This window comes from Marmota flaviventris, chromosome 14, assembly GCF_047511675.1.
Source record: "Marmota flaviventris isolate mMarFla1 chromosome 14, mMarFla1.hap1, whole genome shotgun sequence".
NCBI classification, from domain to species: Eukaryota; Metazoa; Chordata; class Mammalia; order Rodentia; family Sciuridae; genus Marmota; species Marmota flaviventris.
Genome location: NC_092511.1, coordinates 483,080 through 496,535, shown reverse-complemented (window position 1 = coordinate 496,535; position 13,456 = coordinate 483,080). Strand labels below are relative to the sequence as shown.

Sequence of the window (13,456 nt, the reverse complement as noted above, 5' to 3'; positions counted from 1 at the left end):
TCAAAGCATCACATTGCACATCTGAAAATCTAGGATACAAATACTATTTAAAAACCTTATAAATACTATGATTGTGCTCACTTTACAGATGATGAAATCAGCCCCGTGGAAGTTAAGTGGCTTGTGGCAGCTGGACTGCAGTGAGTGATGGCACAGTATACAGACCCAGAAATCACACACAAGATACACTAGAAATGAGCCAGCACAGCAGGTGTATGTGCCATGCGTCTTAAAGTATGAAACACTTGTTTTTAGATCTGCCAACACATTTGTAAAAGCTACTGGTGGCAATGAGCTCTGGGGAGACAGATTCCCTGACTTGTGAGCTGAACAACCTGAAAGTGTCAGGCCTGCTGGCCAAAGAGGAGATCTGGGTCAGGGACCAGGCGCGCCGTCCCTCTCTGCAACGGCAGAGCTGCTGCCTCTTGGAGTCACGCTGTGGTCCCCAGGCCCACTTCTTTCCTGGGGACGGCTGTGGGAGATTCTGAGCAGGGAATTCGCTAACTAGAGAGACACTTGGGCATAAAAACCAGCCTGAGAATCCTGAGAAGGCCCCTGGACACTGCTCTTGTTCCAGCTGACCCAGTGGACCTGAGTCCCAGGATCTGCCCCTGGCCTGCCTATCGGCCAACCCTGTGAAGAGTCATGAAGCCTGTGCCCGCTGGGGATTTCACCTCTCCCCAGTGTCGTGCAGCCATGCCCAGGGCCTGACCTGTAGACCCACACTCTTGGCTCCAGTCCTGCGAAACTTGGGGAGCTGCTGCTTCAGCACTGCCAGGGAAGGACAGGCACTGGTCCCTCCGAGGCACCACAGGGCCCCATCCCTCTGAGCCCATGGTAGGACCAAGGGCCAAGTCACACGACCTCGTGAGGTTGGCTATTTGCTTCAGAAACATTGGAACCATGACCTCTGGCCACAGAGCCCACTTGCTCCTGGAGCTCACACCCACACCCACACAAGCACACTCCTACTCCACACCATCCAGGCCCAACATGCACACAGCACACACACACGCAGCATCCCCCACTATGCTCACACTTGACATGTGAGAAACACAATCACATTCATGACACACACACAATATACACACACCACGTGCATGTACATGCACACAGAACACACACACAAAAACCCTTGCATACATGCACATGTGTGCACACACAACCCCGTCCTCTATCATCTCTTCCCAGAATATTTGTAACTACAGTTGAATCACGGTGCTTTTGCTCTTGCTTTGCCAGGAAGGGGCTTGAGATGCAATACAGACGGCTAGGGCTCTCAGGGACACTGGGAAACTGACCAGGCTTACAGGAGCTCCAAGTCCTGATCTTAAAATGGGCTGCAGCTGGTCTTGGAAGTGAATGTGAACTGGTGAAGAAGTGGCAGGGGACCTGCCCCCGAGACAGCCAATGCCCCAACTTACCTCTTCCTGGTGTCGTAGACAGCATCGTCCACCAAGCGCTGGCTGGCCTCCAATACAGGGAGAATGAGGGACATCCCAGTCTTCCCTAGGGAATAAATGGCTACATTCAAAACCCAGCCATAGGCCTTGCTGTCGGTTCAGATCTGGTGCCCAGTCCGGCTGCTGTGGAGATAGCCAGGCATCTCAGATGCCAGTGGGTTACTGACCCCGCATGGGCCAGCATCCACCAGGATGGGAGCTAGCTCCCCCACATAGCCATCAGGCAGGGTGGACTCGGCTGAACCCCTTTCCCGGGTGCTGGAACACCCTATGGCTCGGAGTAGCTTTCTTTCTGAATATTTTAGTTCATGATAGTTTCCTGTTAATTTGTGCATTTAACAAAAGATAAGTTATTTAAATATTCCAGTTTCCTGTGAAATCCCTCTCTTGTGTTTTTCTCCCTTTCCTGCTGGGAACGTTGGGTAGGTCAGTGTTCCTTCTCTGGTAGAAGTATGAGGTCCCTGTGTTGTGGATGATGGTGGCACAGCCACTCCTGCCACCAGGAGAGCTTTTCCATAACCAGCACCTCGTAGAGGAAATTCACTTATTCCTAGAAGTAAGTGGAATATCAGAATGCTTTTGAGCATGACACGGCTATATGGAAATAAAACTACATTTGAAAAGGTAAATTTCAATGGTTTGGGACCAAAGCAGCACAGCATACTCCAGAAAAGTGAACTGAGTGGGCCTAGCAGGATTATCACCTGATTGCCTCTGTCCTGGTATTTATCTAATAGCTTCAACGCCAGAAGAAACACCGGGACTGAGGAAGCTGCTGGAGTCTGGGATTCCTCCCACCCAGCCCCACAATTCCGGGGGGCTGGACGTGGACACATCCAGAGGCAGGTTGGGTGTCCAGGCCTGGCTGGCCAGCCCCTGGTCTCTGACATCCGCCTCTATCCTCAGTCAGGAGGGGAGAGGGCACCTGTGCAAATCTGTGTCCTCCTTTCAGGCAAGGCAGCAGCAGAGAGCGTTTCCGGAACATGCTTCTTCTGAGCACCTCAGCTCAAGGTCATTCCTGTCAGTGCCTCAGCTCAAGGTCATCCCTGTGCCTGCTGGGTGAGCTGGGCCTCCATCTGACCCTGCCATGCCCTTCACAGTTGCACATCACTCTCCATTCAGTGTTTTCTTTGCAGAGGTATGGAACCCGAAGACCGTCGACAGAGGAGTGTGCTTCTCAGAACTGATTATGAAATTCTTCTGAGTTTCCCAACTCAGTTCCTTGATCAGGAAACTCTGTCCCATCTCGGGCTGTCAGTGTGAGCACCAGCTGAAGGTCACCTCTGCTCCAGTCACTGTGCAAGTGACCCCCAAGTTCCCCTGTGCATGTTCCCCTCACATGGGAGTATTGGAATTCAGGAAGCCGCTGCACTAGAAAGTATTGTATTTCAGGACAAAAAGAAGTTGCTAGCTCCACAAGTGTTCACTAAAACCAAGCAATAAAAAGACAAAGAAGAGCCCAAATCTTCCTTCTCCCAGACTCTAACCGTCACAGCCCCTGAGGTTCACCCTTCACTAACTCTGTTTGGTCCTGATTTTAATGACCTCTGTTTGCTGAAATCCTGGGAGCTGGAGTGGAGTTTGCCAACTCTCCTCTTTCAGCAATCCCCCTGCAGACTTCCCAGGCTTCTCCATCTTCAGCCATGTCTCTGCACTCAGGCTCACTTGCCACTTACGTCTTTCAACCTCTGTGAGATGCTGGGACACTGACGTAAAGACAAGGCCCTGTGCATCTGGATCTTGCACAAATATCAGAAACTATCCATCCAGGAACACAGGACCTCTGTGATGCACATTCCTTCAGGTTTTCGAGAAGGGACCAGGTCGACTTTTTCTCAGATCTGCAGTGGTCATGTATGCATTTCTTGGGAAAGTAGAACATTTTTCAAATATTTTTACTTCAGAATTTTCAGGAGTTTAGGGCTTTTTCCCTTTGTTCTTTCACCTTCTGGGAGGGTCTTCCCCACCAGGTTCTGCACAACAGAGGGCGAGTGCAGTGGGTTGGCTTCCCGAGCTGTGAGCAGAAGCACTGTGCACCCAGCCCACAGAGTCACGCAGCGTCATCTCTTCCAAATGGGACTGAAGTAGCTGTGGTGAGATGCAGTTGATGAGAGGATGCTTCAAAGGAAGCTTACCAGTGAATATATAGTCCTGAAGCTACTGTCTTGCATGTCACCTGGTAAAATCAAGTATCTTATACTAAAGGATGTAAAACTGAGACACCAAGAGACAAGTCATATGTTCTAAGTAAGCAGTTCACAGAGTAAAGGCATCAAAGCCAGCTTCAAAATACCCTACTGAGCAGTCAGTCTTATTCCAGAGCACCCGCTGCCGTGAACGCTGGAGTGAGCCTTGTCTACACATTGACTGGAAATAATCAGATGTAGAGATGGAGAAATGATAAAGTGTGCATCAAAGCTATAGACACCCTATTTCCTGATTTTAAAAAATGATTCTAAAACCTGAAAACATTGCGCACAGAAAATCTTTATGTTGTGCTGATCAGTTTGCAGGTTCAGCGACTTGCTGGAAACTAGCTACTGGACCGGTGACTTTTGTTACTGTGGTTTGCAGAGCTGGATGTGGTTTGCAGAGCTGAGCCCTTGATAAACTTGAAAGGAAGAAGCAGTTCACAGCCATCCCCATGCCCAGTGCCCACTGTCCCCACCCTGAATGTCCACTCTGTTAAAAGCACACTGTTTCACTTTGGGCCATGAGGCACAGAGTCACTGTTTGTTAATTTCTGCTAGTACTGGCCAGGGTAATGCACTCCCTACATTAATGCTCACCAGGGATGACCATGATGGGCAGCTCTCCTGTCCTCTCCAGTGGCAGGTGAGGACCTGGAGTTAGTAGCAGGAACAGTCCACTGGTCCCTGGCCAGGATGCTGCAGGAAGAGGCTGGGGAAAGCAGTGACCCTATCCTTAATGCCCAGACAGCCTACACCACATTGTGTCCATAAGGAGTCTGAGAGTCTCGATGGACGGCAGAGGAGCATCAGTGTGGTCATAAGGTCCTGGTCATCAGAAAGGCTGGACAGAATGTGGCTTCCAGCAGGAGGCAGAGCTGGGCGTGCACCAGGCTGGCAAGGGCTCAAGGGCTGGATGTCCCTTTCAGGACCAGGAGTCTTAGGGTCTGACAGGCTGCACATGGGCCAGTGATGTCCAGGGGCCCAGGCCTGGGGGGGCCAGGGTGTGTCCATGCAGCTGAGGGTCTGACCAGCCCTCCAGCATGTTTTTTTTTTTTAACTGAAGAGTGACTGTTTTAAGCTCTGCATCTCCTTAGCTTTCTTACCCTAATTCTGTATTGTAGCACACTGATTCCAGAACCTACACCACAGAATCTATTTCATGAAAATTTTGTTCATGAATAGATGTGTGAACTGTGAAAAATGGAAAATTCTAAATTCTGTAATCTTAGGAAAATCAGTTTTTCATAAAAATTGTTTTAATCCATTTGAGCTCAGGAACTGCATTTTTGTTTTGAAAAGCCTCACACAGGTACACTAAAGTGGGGTCAGGGATGCTCAGGAGCTACATTAGGCTCTGTGTGCTAGGTGAGAATAACCATCCTGAGGGTACTCACCCCACAGGAGTCCTCTGCCTCCCAGGATATAAAGGAAGAACACTCCGGCACAGGCTGCAGTCAGCGTGAGGGTCAGGGCTGTCAACACCCTCATCCTGGGGCTGGAACGGACAGGCGGAGCACAGGGCACTCAACATGAGTGTGGGTCCTGGAATCTGCCTCCTGCTCCCACCCTGCAGTAGTGTCCGACCGGAGCCTGAGGCTGGCCCTGCATGATTCTGAGTGGCCCCCAGGGCAGGAAGACCCCCAGTCAGAACAAGGCGCTGAGTGTCCCACGTGCCCTGGCTGGCAGACGAAGCTTTCAGGTCTGACAGCTCCAGCCACCGCATTTCCCAGTAACGACTGGTTTTAGGAGCTGGCCTTGGGAAATCACTTGGAACACTGCTGGGAATAAAGGAATCTATTTCCCCTAGAATCTTTGTGGAACAAGTAACTGATATCAGGAATCCAGCATCTTAAGGAAAGGTAACTAAAAGCCGTGTGTCTGGGTGGAGTTGACAGCACTCACACTTGCCCAGGGTCCCAGGACTAGGGCTCTTTAGACCAGGCACAGCAGCTGGTACCGCCTTTACCTTGTTTCTAGCAGCAGGCTCTCTGTATCTGTGCCTGGCAGGGTGCTAAGGAGGACACTGCCAGCCCTCTGCAGCTGCAGTCACAGAGGGAACAGCTTCGCCAGCCACGCTTTGCTAGGAGAAGCTGCCCATGCCTGCCTCGGCCAGTAACAGCTCACACAGGCCACTCTTCAAGGGCCACTGAAGATTTCTCTTAAGGGAAAGTCTTGAGGCTGGGGCTGGGGCTCAGTGGTAGAGTGCTCACTTAGCACATGTGAGGCCCTGGGTTCCATCCTCAGCACCACATAAAAATAAACAAATAAAATAAAGGTATTATGTCAGACTACAACAAAAAATAAATATTTTAAAAAAATGGGAAAGTCAAAGTTTCACAACCGACCTTCCTGGCTCTGCTCGGGAAGGCGACAAGCGTGTGTGGTTGGGTACTTACCAGTCGCGAAGCTCTCCTGGAGTGTGGACCTTGACTGCCCCAGGCCTAGTTCCCACCATATAAACCCACTCTGCTCTGCTGCCCTCTCAAGTGGCCGGAGGTGGAGCAACTCCAGCTTCCTGGCCCCAGAACCCTTGTTGGTGCCATTGTCCCTGGGCTGGGCCCTCCTACACCCTGGCTGGCCAGACTCAGGTGCAGCATCATGCTGCACATGCAGTCCAGCCCCTGCCCATGAGTCAGAAGGCCTGGGAGTTGAGGAGGGGAGTCTCTGTAGCTGTGAGTGTGGTGAACAACCACAGCTGATCCATCCCCACTTGTTCTCGTTTCTGTGATGAGAATGTTTGTGGTCTCAGGAAACTCCACGTGAACAGGGCGTGTAGCGGCAGTCTCTGCACTGTGCCTGCATCCCCAGGACTTACTGGTCTTAAACCCAAAGGTGTGCCTTTGATTGGCACCTCCATGGTGCCCCTCCAGCCCTGGAGCCACCTTGAATGCTATACATTTGGCTCTCTGGATCCCACACATGAGGGAGAGCATGATGAACGTGTCCCTGTGCCCAGGTTTCTGTGTTCATGCTGTTGGCATTGTACTGTCCGCAGTGACAGATCTGGCATTCTACTACCTGCAGTGACAGAACTGGCTCTGCTTCCAAGAGCAGCCTGACTGTGGGTGAAGGAGGCTCAGCCCAGGGGTCTCTGAGCAACATGGGCTCAGCCTTGAGTTCTGGGTAGGAAAAGGACACTGAGGAAGAGCTGGGAACCAGAGTGATGCAGTGGGCATCCGAGTCCCTACTCATGTAGCTCTGAAGCTTGCCCAGTGGCCACACAGAGTCCTCACGGGGCAGTGGAGAGGGCACGAGGGCTCTGTCACCCCCCAATCCTCTTAAGTCACCTCAAAGGAAATTAGACTCAACACTTGCTTAGCTTCCCAGAAAAATCTAAAGGGTGATTCAGGTTTGTTCTGAGTTTAGTCCAGTCAGACAAAGCTAAAGACACATGGTTTTGACTGACAGCGATTTGACTAGCAGACGGGGCTCCCTCCAGCAAGCCCAGAGGCTCTGCGGTTAGTCTTGGGGTTTGCATAACCCTGATGTTGCTCAGGGCAAGAAGGACGCTGGGATCCAGGAGAGCAAGGTGTCTCCAGGGCCCCAGCCAGGGTCCCACAGCACCAACTTCAACTGAAAAGCAGATGTGTTCTGAGGCTCCTGGGGAGGCTGGCCGCACTGCCCCCCGCCCCTCCCCCCAGAGTGGCCACTGGGGCACCTCTGACAGCACCGGTTCTTGATGCCCTCCGAGAGCCATCTTCTCTGCCCAGTGTTGACTCTCCTGCCTGTAGACATTCCTGCACATTTTACTAGAGGTGGAGATGCAGATCTAGTTCAGATGCCACAGAGTGCTCACAAAAGGGAGAGTGGACCTGGACGGGGAATTTGCTGTCGAATTCCTTTATTGTTGAAGAGTTTCTTCCCTAGATTCAGTCTTTCCTGGAGCCTCTTCCTATGTTGCAGGGAACACAAGAATGTGATTGAACCTTGAGATTGCTGTTGTACAAGCTGGGTTTTGCCTTGGAGTCTCCACGCCTCCAGCTCCGCCGGCCCACTCCACCACCCCACATGGTCCTGAGCACAGGGGCTGGAAGGGCTCCTTGGCCCTCCCTGATGAAGGCAGAGTGAGCTGTGCACCTCACCCCTGCCTCCAGGTGCATGTGACCCAATTGCACATATGTTCTGAGTCTGGTTTCTCACAAGCCATCCCACGGAGCCATCCCACCAGCCAGGTCCCTCACCGGAAGCAACCAGGAGCTTGCCAGCATCCATTCAAACATGCTTGCAGCTTTCCAAGTAGGGGCAGGGTGTCCTTCCCCAGAGGAGCAGGAATCCAGGCCAGGGGTAGCTCAGGCCCATCAATAAGAGCCAACTTCTAAGGAGCAGAGAACTGACCACTCTGATTTAATTAACTGATTTTCTAAATTGCTCAAGCCAGTTATGTGCTCATATGTAGCCTTGGACACCAGCCAGCTGACACATGGCACACTCAAGGTCATGGAATCCAGGGCTCTGCCCTAAGGCCAGGGCCCGCCAAGACTTCAAAAGAGCAACCTGTGCCTTTGACGTCCACGACCCCAGTGGCGCCTGCCTTTCAGTGGCTCAGTGGGGTGTGAGGAGCCCCTCAAGAGCCCTCCAGCGGCTCCACGTCTTGGTCAGAGCACATTCAGTCTCATGGGAGGGCCCTGAGTGTCACGGCCCAGCGACCCTTAGCACACACGGCCCCGCAGACCTACTTAATTGCCCCAGTGGAGTGCTCTTGGAAGCTGTAGCTCAGGCCTCTTTAGGGTGCAGTCTGAAGACAGGGTCTCAACAGGTACAATCTTCCTCCACCTCAGACACAGGAAGGTTGCGTACATGTCCTTATTTTCATGACTTTCGCTTGCTCCCAAGGGTAATTGGAATCTCAGTGTCAGACGACGTGATGACCATCAGGCTTATAGACAACCGATGACCTCAGTTTCTACTGGGTATCAGACACCACAAGTGATGAGTTGTGAGCAAGTAACTAGGGGCTTTTCTGAGTAGGAAAGGAAGTGGGCTATAAAAATAACATGCCCTTCTTAAGCAGAAATAAAACATTTCTGCTTCTGTGAAGAGGACAGGTATGCAAGGGGCCTACTGGTCAGTCTGTGTAACAACTGGTTGTTGCAGAAGGGTTGAGCTTCTGTACTTCTGAAATCTCTTGTTGAGTCTTGCTTAAGACCTTCCTCAACTGCTGGCAATGGGGAAGGCCCAGGCCCAGGGACTCGAGCAGAACACCAAGGAAACAGAGGGGTTTGGTCCTGAACTCGAACTAGACGGTGTGAAGGACTCTCGCCTCCCCCGTGTCATCTTTGCCCCGGGTCCCCCTATCCAACCCAGGGCTGAGCTGGAGAGGGTCCAGCATCCAGTGCTCCACTGTGGGTCTAGGAGAAGCTGGGAAGGAAGCTGCAGCTCCTCCCAGGGCTGGGATCCAGGTGCCTACAGGCTGCTCTTTCCCTCTGAGCAGGAGCCCGGGGAGGCCCACTCCTCTGTGATGTGTGTCCCCAGTGCAGATTTGACACACGGGGCGTCTGGGGAGTCTGAGTCAAGTCCACAGATTTCCAGCAGCTCCAGAGTCCAATATTGAAGTGCCTGAGCAGGGCATTGGACACAAAGCCCCAGTGGTCAGGTGGTGGGGACACAAACCCCAGTGGTCAGGTGGTGGGGACACAAAGGCCCCATTGGTCAGGCAGTGGGGACACAAAGCCCCAGTGGTCAGGTGGTGGGGACACAAACCCCAGTGGTCAGGTGTTGAGAGCCAGCCGGTCAGAATGATGCCTGGCATTTGCCAGAGGGAATGTTTGAAAGGTGACGCCAGCGAACCGTTGAGATGATGATTTGAGTTAAGCTGTATATAACTGCTGTGATGCTGGATTGATTGTATGGTACATTTGACCTTTACTGTCCGGCAATGGGGCAGCTCTTGCTGCCTCTGGCGCCTGCTACTTTGGAATTCTCGCGGGGATTCCCGGAGAGTTCCCATTGGTTGGGGAAGTGCCGGAGGAGGGATTTCCGGTTGGTGTGTGGTGTGTCCCGGGAGAAGGAGCCGCATGGGTGGCGTTTGGGAGAGTTCCCGGGGAGCGTGTGTGGAGTGTGCTGGTGGAGTTCAGAAATAAAGTTTGTTCCTGCTTGAGTGGCTCGTGATTTGTGCCCAGCCAGACTGCGGTAGTCAGGCAGTGGGGACACAGAGCCCTGATGGTCAGGTGGTGGGCTGCAGACTGCCTGTGGGGATCCCATGTCTCAGGACACAGGATACCACCGTGTCGCCAGGTGTCAGCGGGCACCAGAGGCCAGCAGGGAACGAGAGCCCTGGTCTCTGCTGGGGTCACCGTGCCTGGAGACTTGCTGGGAGAAGAGGAAGCTGGGTGCCTGGCACTTCTTGGGTTCATTTCCTTTGCTGCATGAGATGGGGGCTTAACGCAGTTAAATTTCCATGCCAGAAATATCCACAGCAACACTCTTGTAGGCTTTGTGGAAAGGGGTTTTCTGCATATGATTTCATATTAGGAACTCCTGAAGTGTAGACCCCCCCAGGCCAGCCCTGTGGGAGTCAAAGAAATGAGTTTCTGAGATGTGAGATTAAAAAGCTCTTGGGAAGTTGGGAGGCATGGGACAGCCCGGAGGGCAGTGTAGGGTCCTGCCTCCAGCAGGGGGAGGTAAGGACAGATGCGCCTCTTTGCAGCGGTTGGCCATGGGGCTAGGGGACATGTTGGAGGGGGCAGGTGATTGTGATAAGATGGGACTAGAAGGCACAGGTCAGCCCCAGCCTGACAAGAACAGCCACCCAAGGGCAGAGGGCAGAGGCAGGTTGGGCTGTCCAGCTGAGCCCTGAGCCAGCCTCCAGGGAGCAAGGCAGTCGGGGAAGCTTCTTGGACATGAGCCGGGCCTTGCCGGTGCTCTGAGGAGGAGTCTGGGGTGGGTGCTGTAGGTCCTCCGGGTGACACACCATCAGGTGGTGGGGGTCTTGATCATCCTCTACCCGGGAGAGTGTCTCCACATATCCCTGGCAAAGAAATAGCCCCACATTTACTTGTGATTTCCTTGAGAGGATGGAATCACGTGATTAGGAAGCATGAATAATCCCCCAATAAGAGAACTTGCAGAGACAATGAACTGCAGCAAATTGGGAGGGCATTCAATTTCTGCAGACTAGCCACTGGAACGACATCTGCCAGGAGGCGACCTGGGAAGCTGGCAGTGGGCTGTGTCCTTGTGCATCTTTGAGGGGTGTCTAGCCTCATTTCTAGACTGGGGCTCAGCAATGATCAAACACCTGTTAAGTATTGGATCTGGACGACCCCTGTTTTGCAAAATACCCTTTATTTGGATATAATGAGGACCATGTGCTGATGATTACATCACATAGAAGCACTAAGTCCGAGTTCTATGCTGTATTCCTAACAATGTTGTAGGGGTTTACACTCTAGAACATATGACTTATTTTTAAATTGCATGTTTCAGGCTGAGTGCAAGGAAGGTGTTAGGAGAAACAGAACTTTCTAGAGATTCCTCATGGCCTCAGGGAGCCAGCCAGACAGGGCTGTGCACACAGGAGCCCCAGTGGCAGAGACGGCTCTAGTTGACGCAGTGTCAGGAGTGGAGCTGCCCCATCCTTCACCCGGCAGAACAGAACAGAGGGTGGTGCTGGGCTTTCCCGGTGCTCGCCTGGTGCTAACGCAGTTACGTACCTAGCACCTTTCAGGAGAAACGAGCCCTCTACTGCCTTTCAGGACCAATGAGCCCTTGGGGGGCCTCAGCTTTGCTGAGCAAGAGGCATTTTGGTGCAGTGAGTTCCCAGGCAGCCAACGTGCACACACTTGCTTCCCACCCGCCCTCTTAGCTGGGTCCACACTGCTGGTGAGCCATGGATGTGCCCACTTTGCCATCCGCAGCGCCAGATGCTGTCCTGAATCTCCTGCCCCTGCCTCTCTGGGCACGTCTATCTGTCCTGGGAGATGTGTTGGAGCACGTTGGTGTGGAATTCCTGGAAGAAATCTGGATTTTCCTGGACATTGCTTTCCAGCTCCTCACTCCTGGCTAGTACCTGCTGGCATCTGTGGCCATGTGGTTCTGGGGGGTCCCACCTACTGGAAGTGTTTTCTGCCTCTTCTCCCAGCCAGGGGTCCACTCCCGTTCTGACTGGAGGCCCTCTGGGGAAGATGAGCCTCTGGACACACCAGGCAAGCTCTGGGCTGGACTGCTGCTCCTGTGACTGGCCAGCCCCGCCTGCGTGGTATCACCTTTCCAGAGAAGCAGCAGGGCCTCATCATGGGCTGACAGAGGCAGCCCAGTCCTTGAGGTGAGTCCTCACCTTCACGCTCAGGGCCCACATGCGAGCTTTGGTTGATTATGTTCTGCTTGTGTTAATTAATCTCCTTAACAATCCTGTGAGGAATTGTATTGACTTCCCCCCAAGTTCAGGAAACCAGAGCCCAGAAATGTAGAGAGGTAAAGATATCGAGGACAATCGGGGAGTAGGACACACAGAACCGTGATGCTGGACCTGGGGTGGGAAGTGGGGGAGTCGCAGGAGGTCCTTGCTACCATGGCTGAGGGCACAGAGGTGGCCATCTGTGGAGGGAGAGATCCTGGTGAGCTCTGGTGGACCACTGACCCCTCTGTTCTCAAACTGAGGGGAACACTCTGGCTCTAGTGTCTTATATAGATGCCTCCCCCCCACAACAGGGTCACTTTCCAATAACCCACCCTAGATTTAAAAGATGGCAACCTGAAAATGCATGGATCTCACTCAACCTTCCACACCCCGCTCGGGTCAGGAACTGCAGAGTGGCCACAGGGGCTGCCCAGCCAGCTGGGAGCATCGCGAACAAGTGTCATGCCAAATATCACTAGCCAGGGAAAGAAAGTTCAAAAGGTGAAGCCTGGCCTCCATGAAGGCTCCCCTCATTCACCATCACAAGGTTGGGAAATCAGAAGTGGAACTGTTTTCAGCTGAGGATGTGTGTGTGACATTGGGGTGACTGATAAAAGGACACACAGCAAAGAATGCCCACTCCCAGGAGGACACTTGGACTTCCCACTGGGGATCAAAGGCCACTGCCTTGGGAAGACCCCTCTACTCAGCCCCCTCTCTCTCCTGCTTGCTGCTGGGACACCCACCCTGAGCAGTGACCACACCTGGAAGACACGATCGTCCACTCATCCCTGGGTCACACTTCCCTCCCCGGGGCTCATTTCCATTAGGCCCAGCTCGAATCCCACGTGAGCATCGTGTGATCCCCTCAGCTCTGACCTCCCTCCACTCAGCACTCACTCCCCACCCCGGGGACCCCACTGCCCAGGCCCCCTTCATGCACAATCAGTGGCTTCAAGAGGCTTGCTGCTGCCCAGCAGCCCCGTTCTCGTGGGCTGACCCCCACCATGATCAGGTCACACCCCTGCTCTTCCCAGACTCTGACCCCCCGGCCCTACAGTTCCATCTCCTGCAGCTGCACCCAGGAATACAGGCGGGGGGCACATTGAAGGCACCGTCACTGCACCCCTTCCCTCTGCTCTCCATGGTGGTTGGGGCCCACTGTAGGGAGACCACTGGGTCTCTTGGAAGGACAGGGTCACTGAAGCTGGTTGGATCATTCCAGGCCCATGTTCACGGAGGCCTGAAACTGCTACTGCCCAATAGCCAGGAACTGTAAGAAAAGCGCTGACCACTCATTGTGTCCAGTTTCTGGAAGTCCAAACTCCCAGAGGCACCCATGAGCCCATATGAATCAGTAGGAGGAAGTTCATGCCCCATAGCTCAGTCCTGGGTCTACCAGTAGCACGGCCCAGTTAGCTATGTGTCCAAGGGGCACCCAGTCCCCTCAGTAAACTTGTGCC

General features: G+C 53.2%; 1 protein-coding gene across 1 annotated transcript in view; it reads right to left on the bottom strand.

Moving 5' to 3' along the window:
• Tpo (thyroid peroxidase) overlaps nt 1-1,501 on the bottom strand; it is a 44,013-nt gene extending 42,512 nt beyond the window's left edge. The window contains exon 1 of the mRNA XM_071601216.1: nt 1,425-1,501. Coding sequence (XP_071457317.1) covers nt 1,425-1,498 — 74 coding nt within the window. The 5' untranslated portion in view covers nt 1,499-1,501. The remainder of the gene's footprint in view (nt 1-1,424) is intronic.
• Between the last annotated feature and the right edge of the window lie 11,955 nt (nt 1,502-13,456).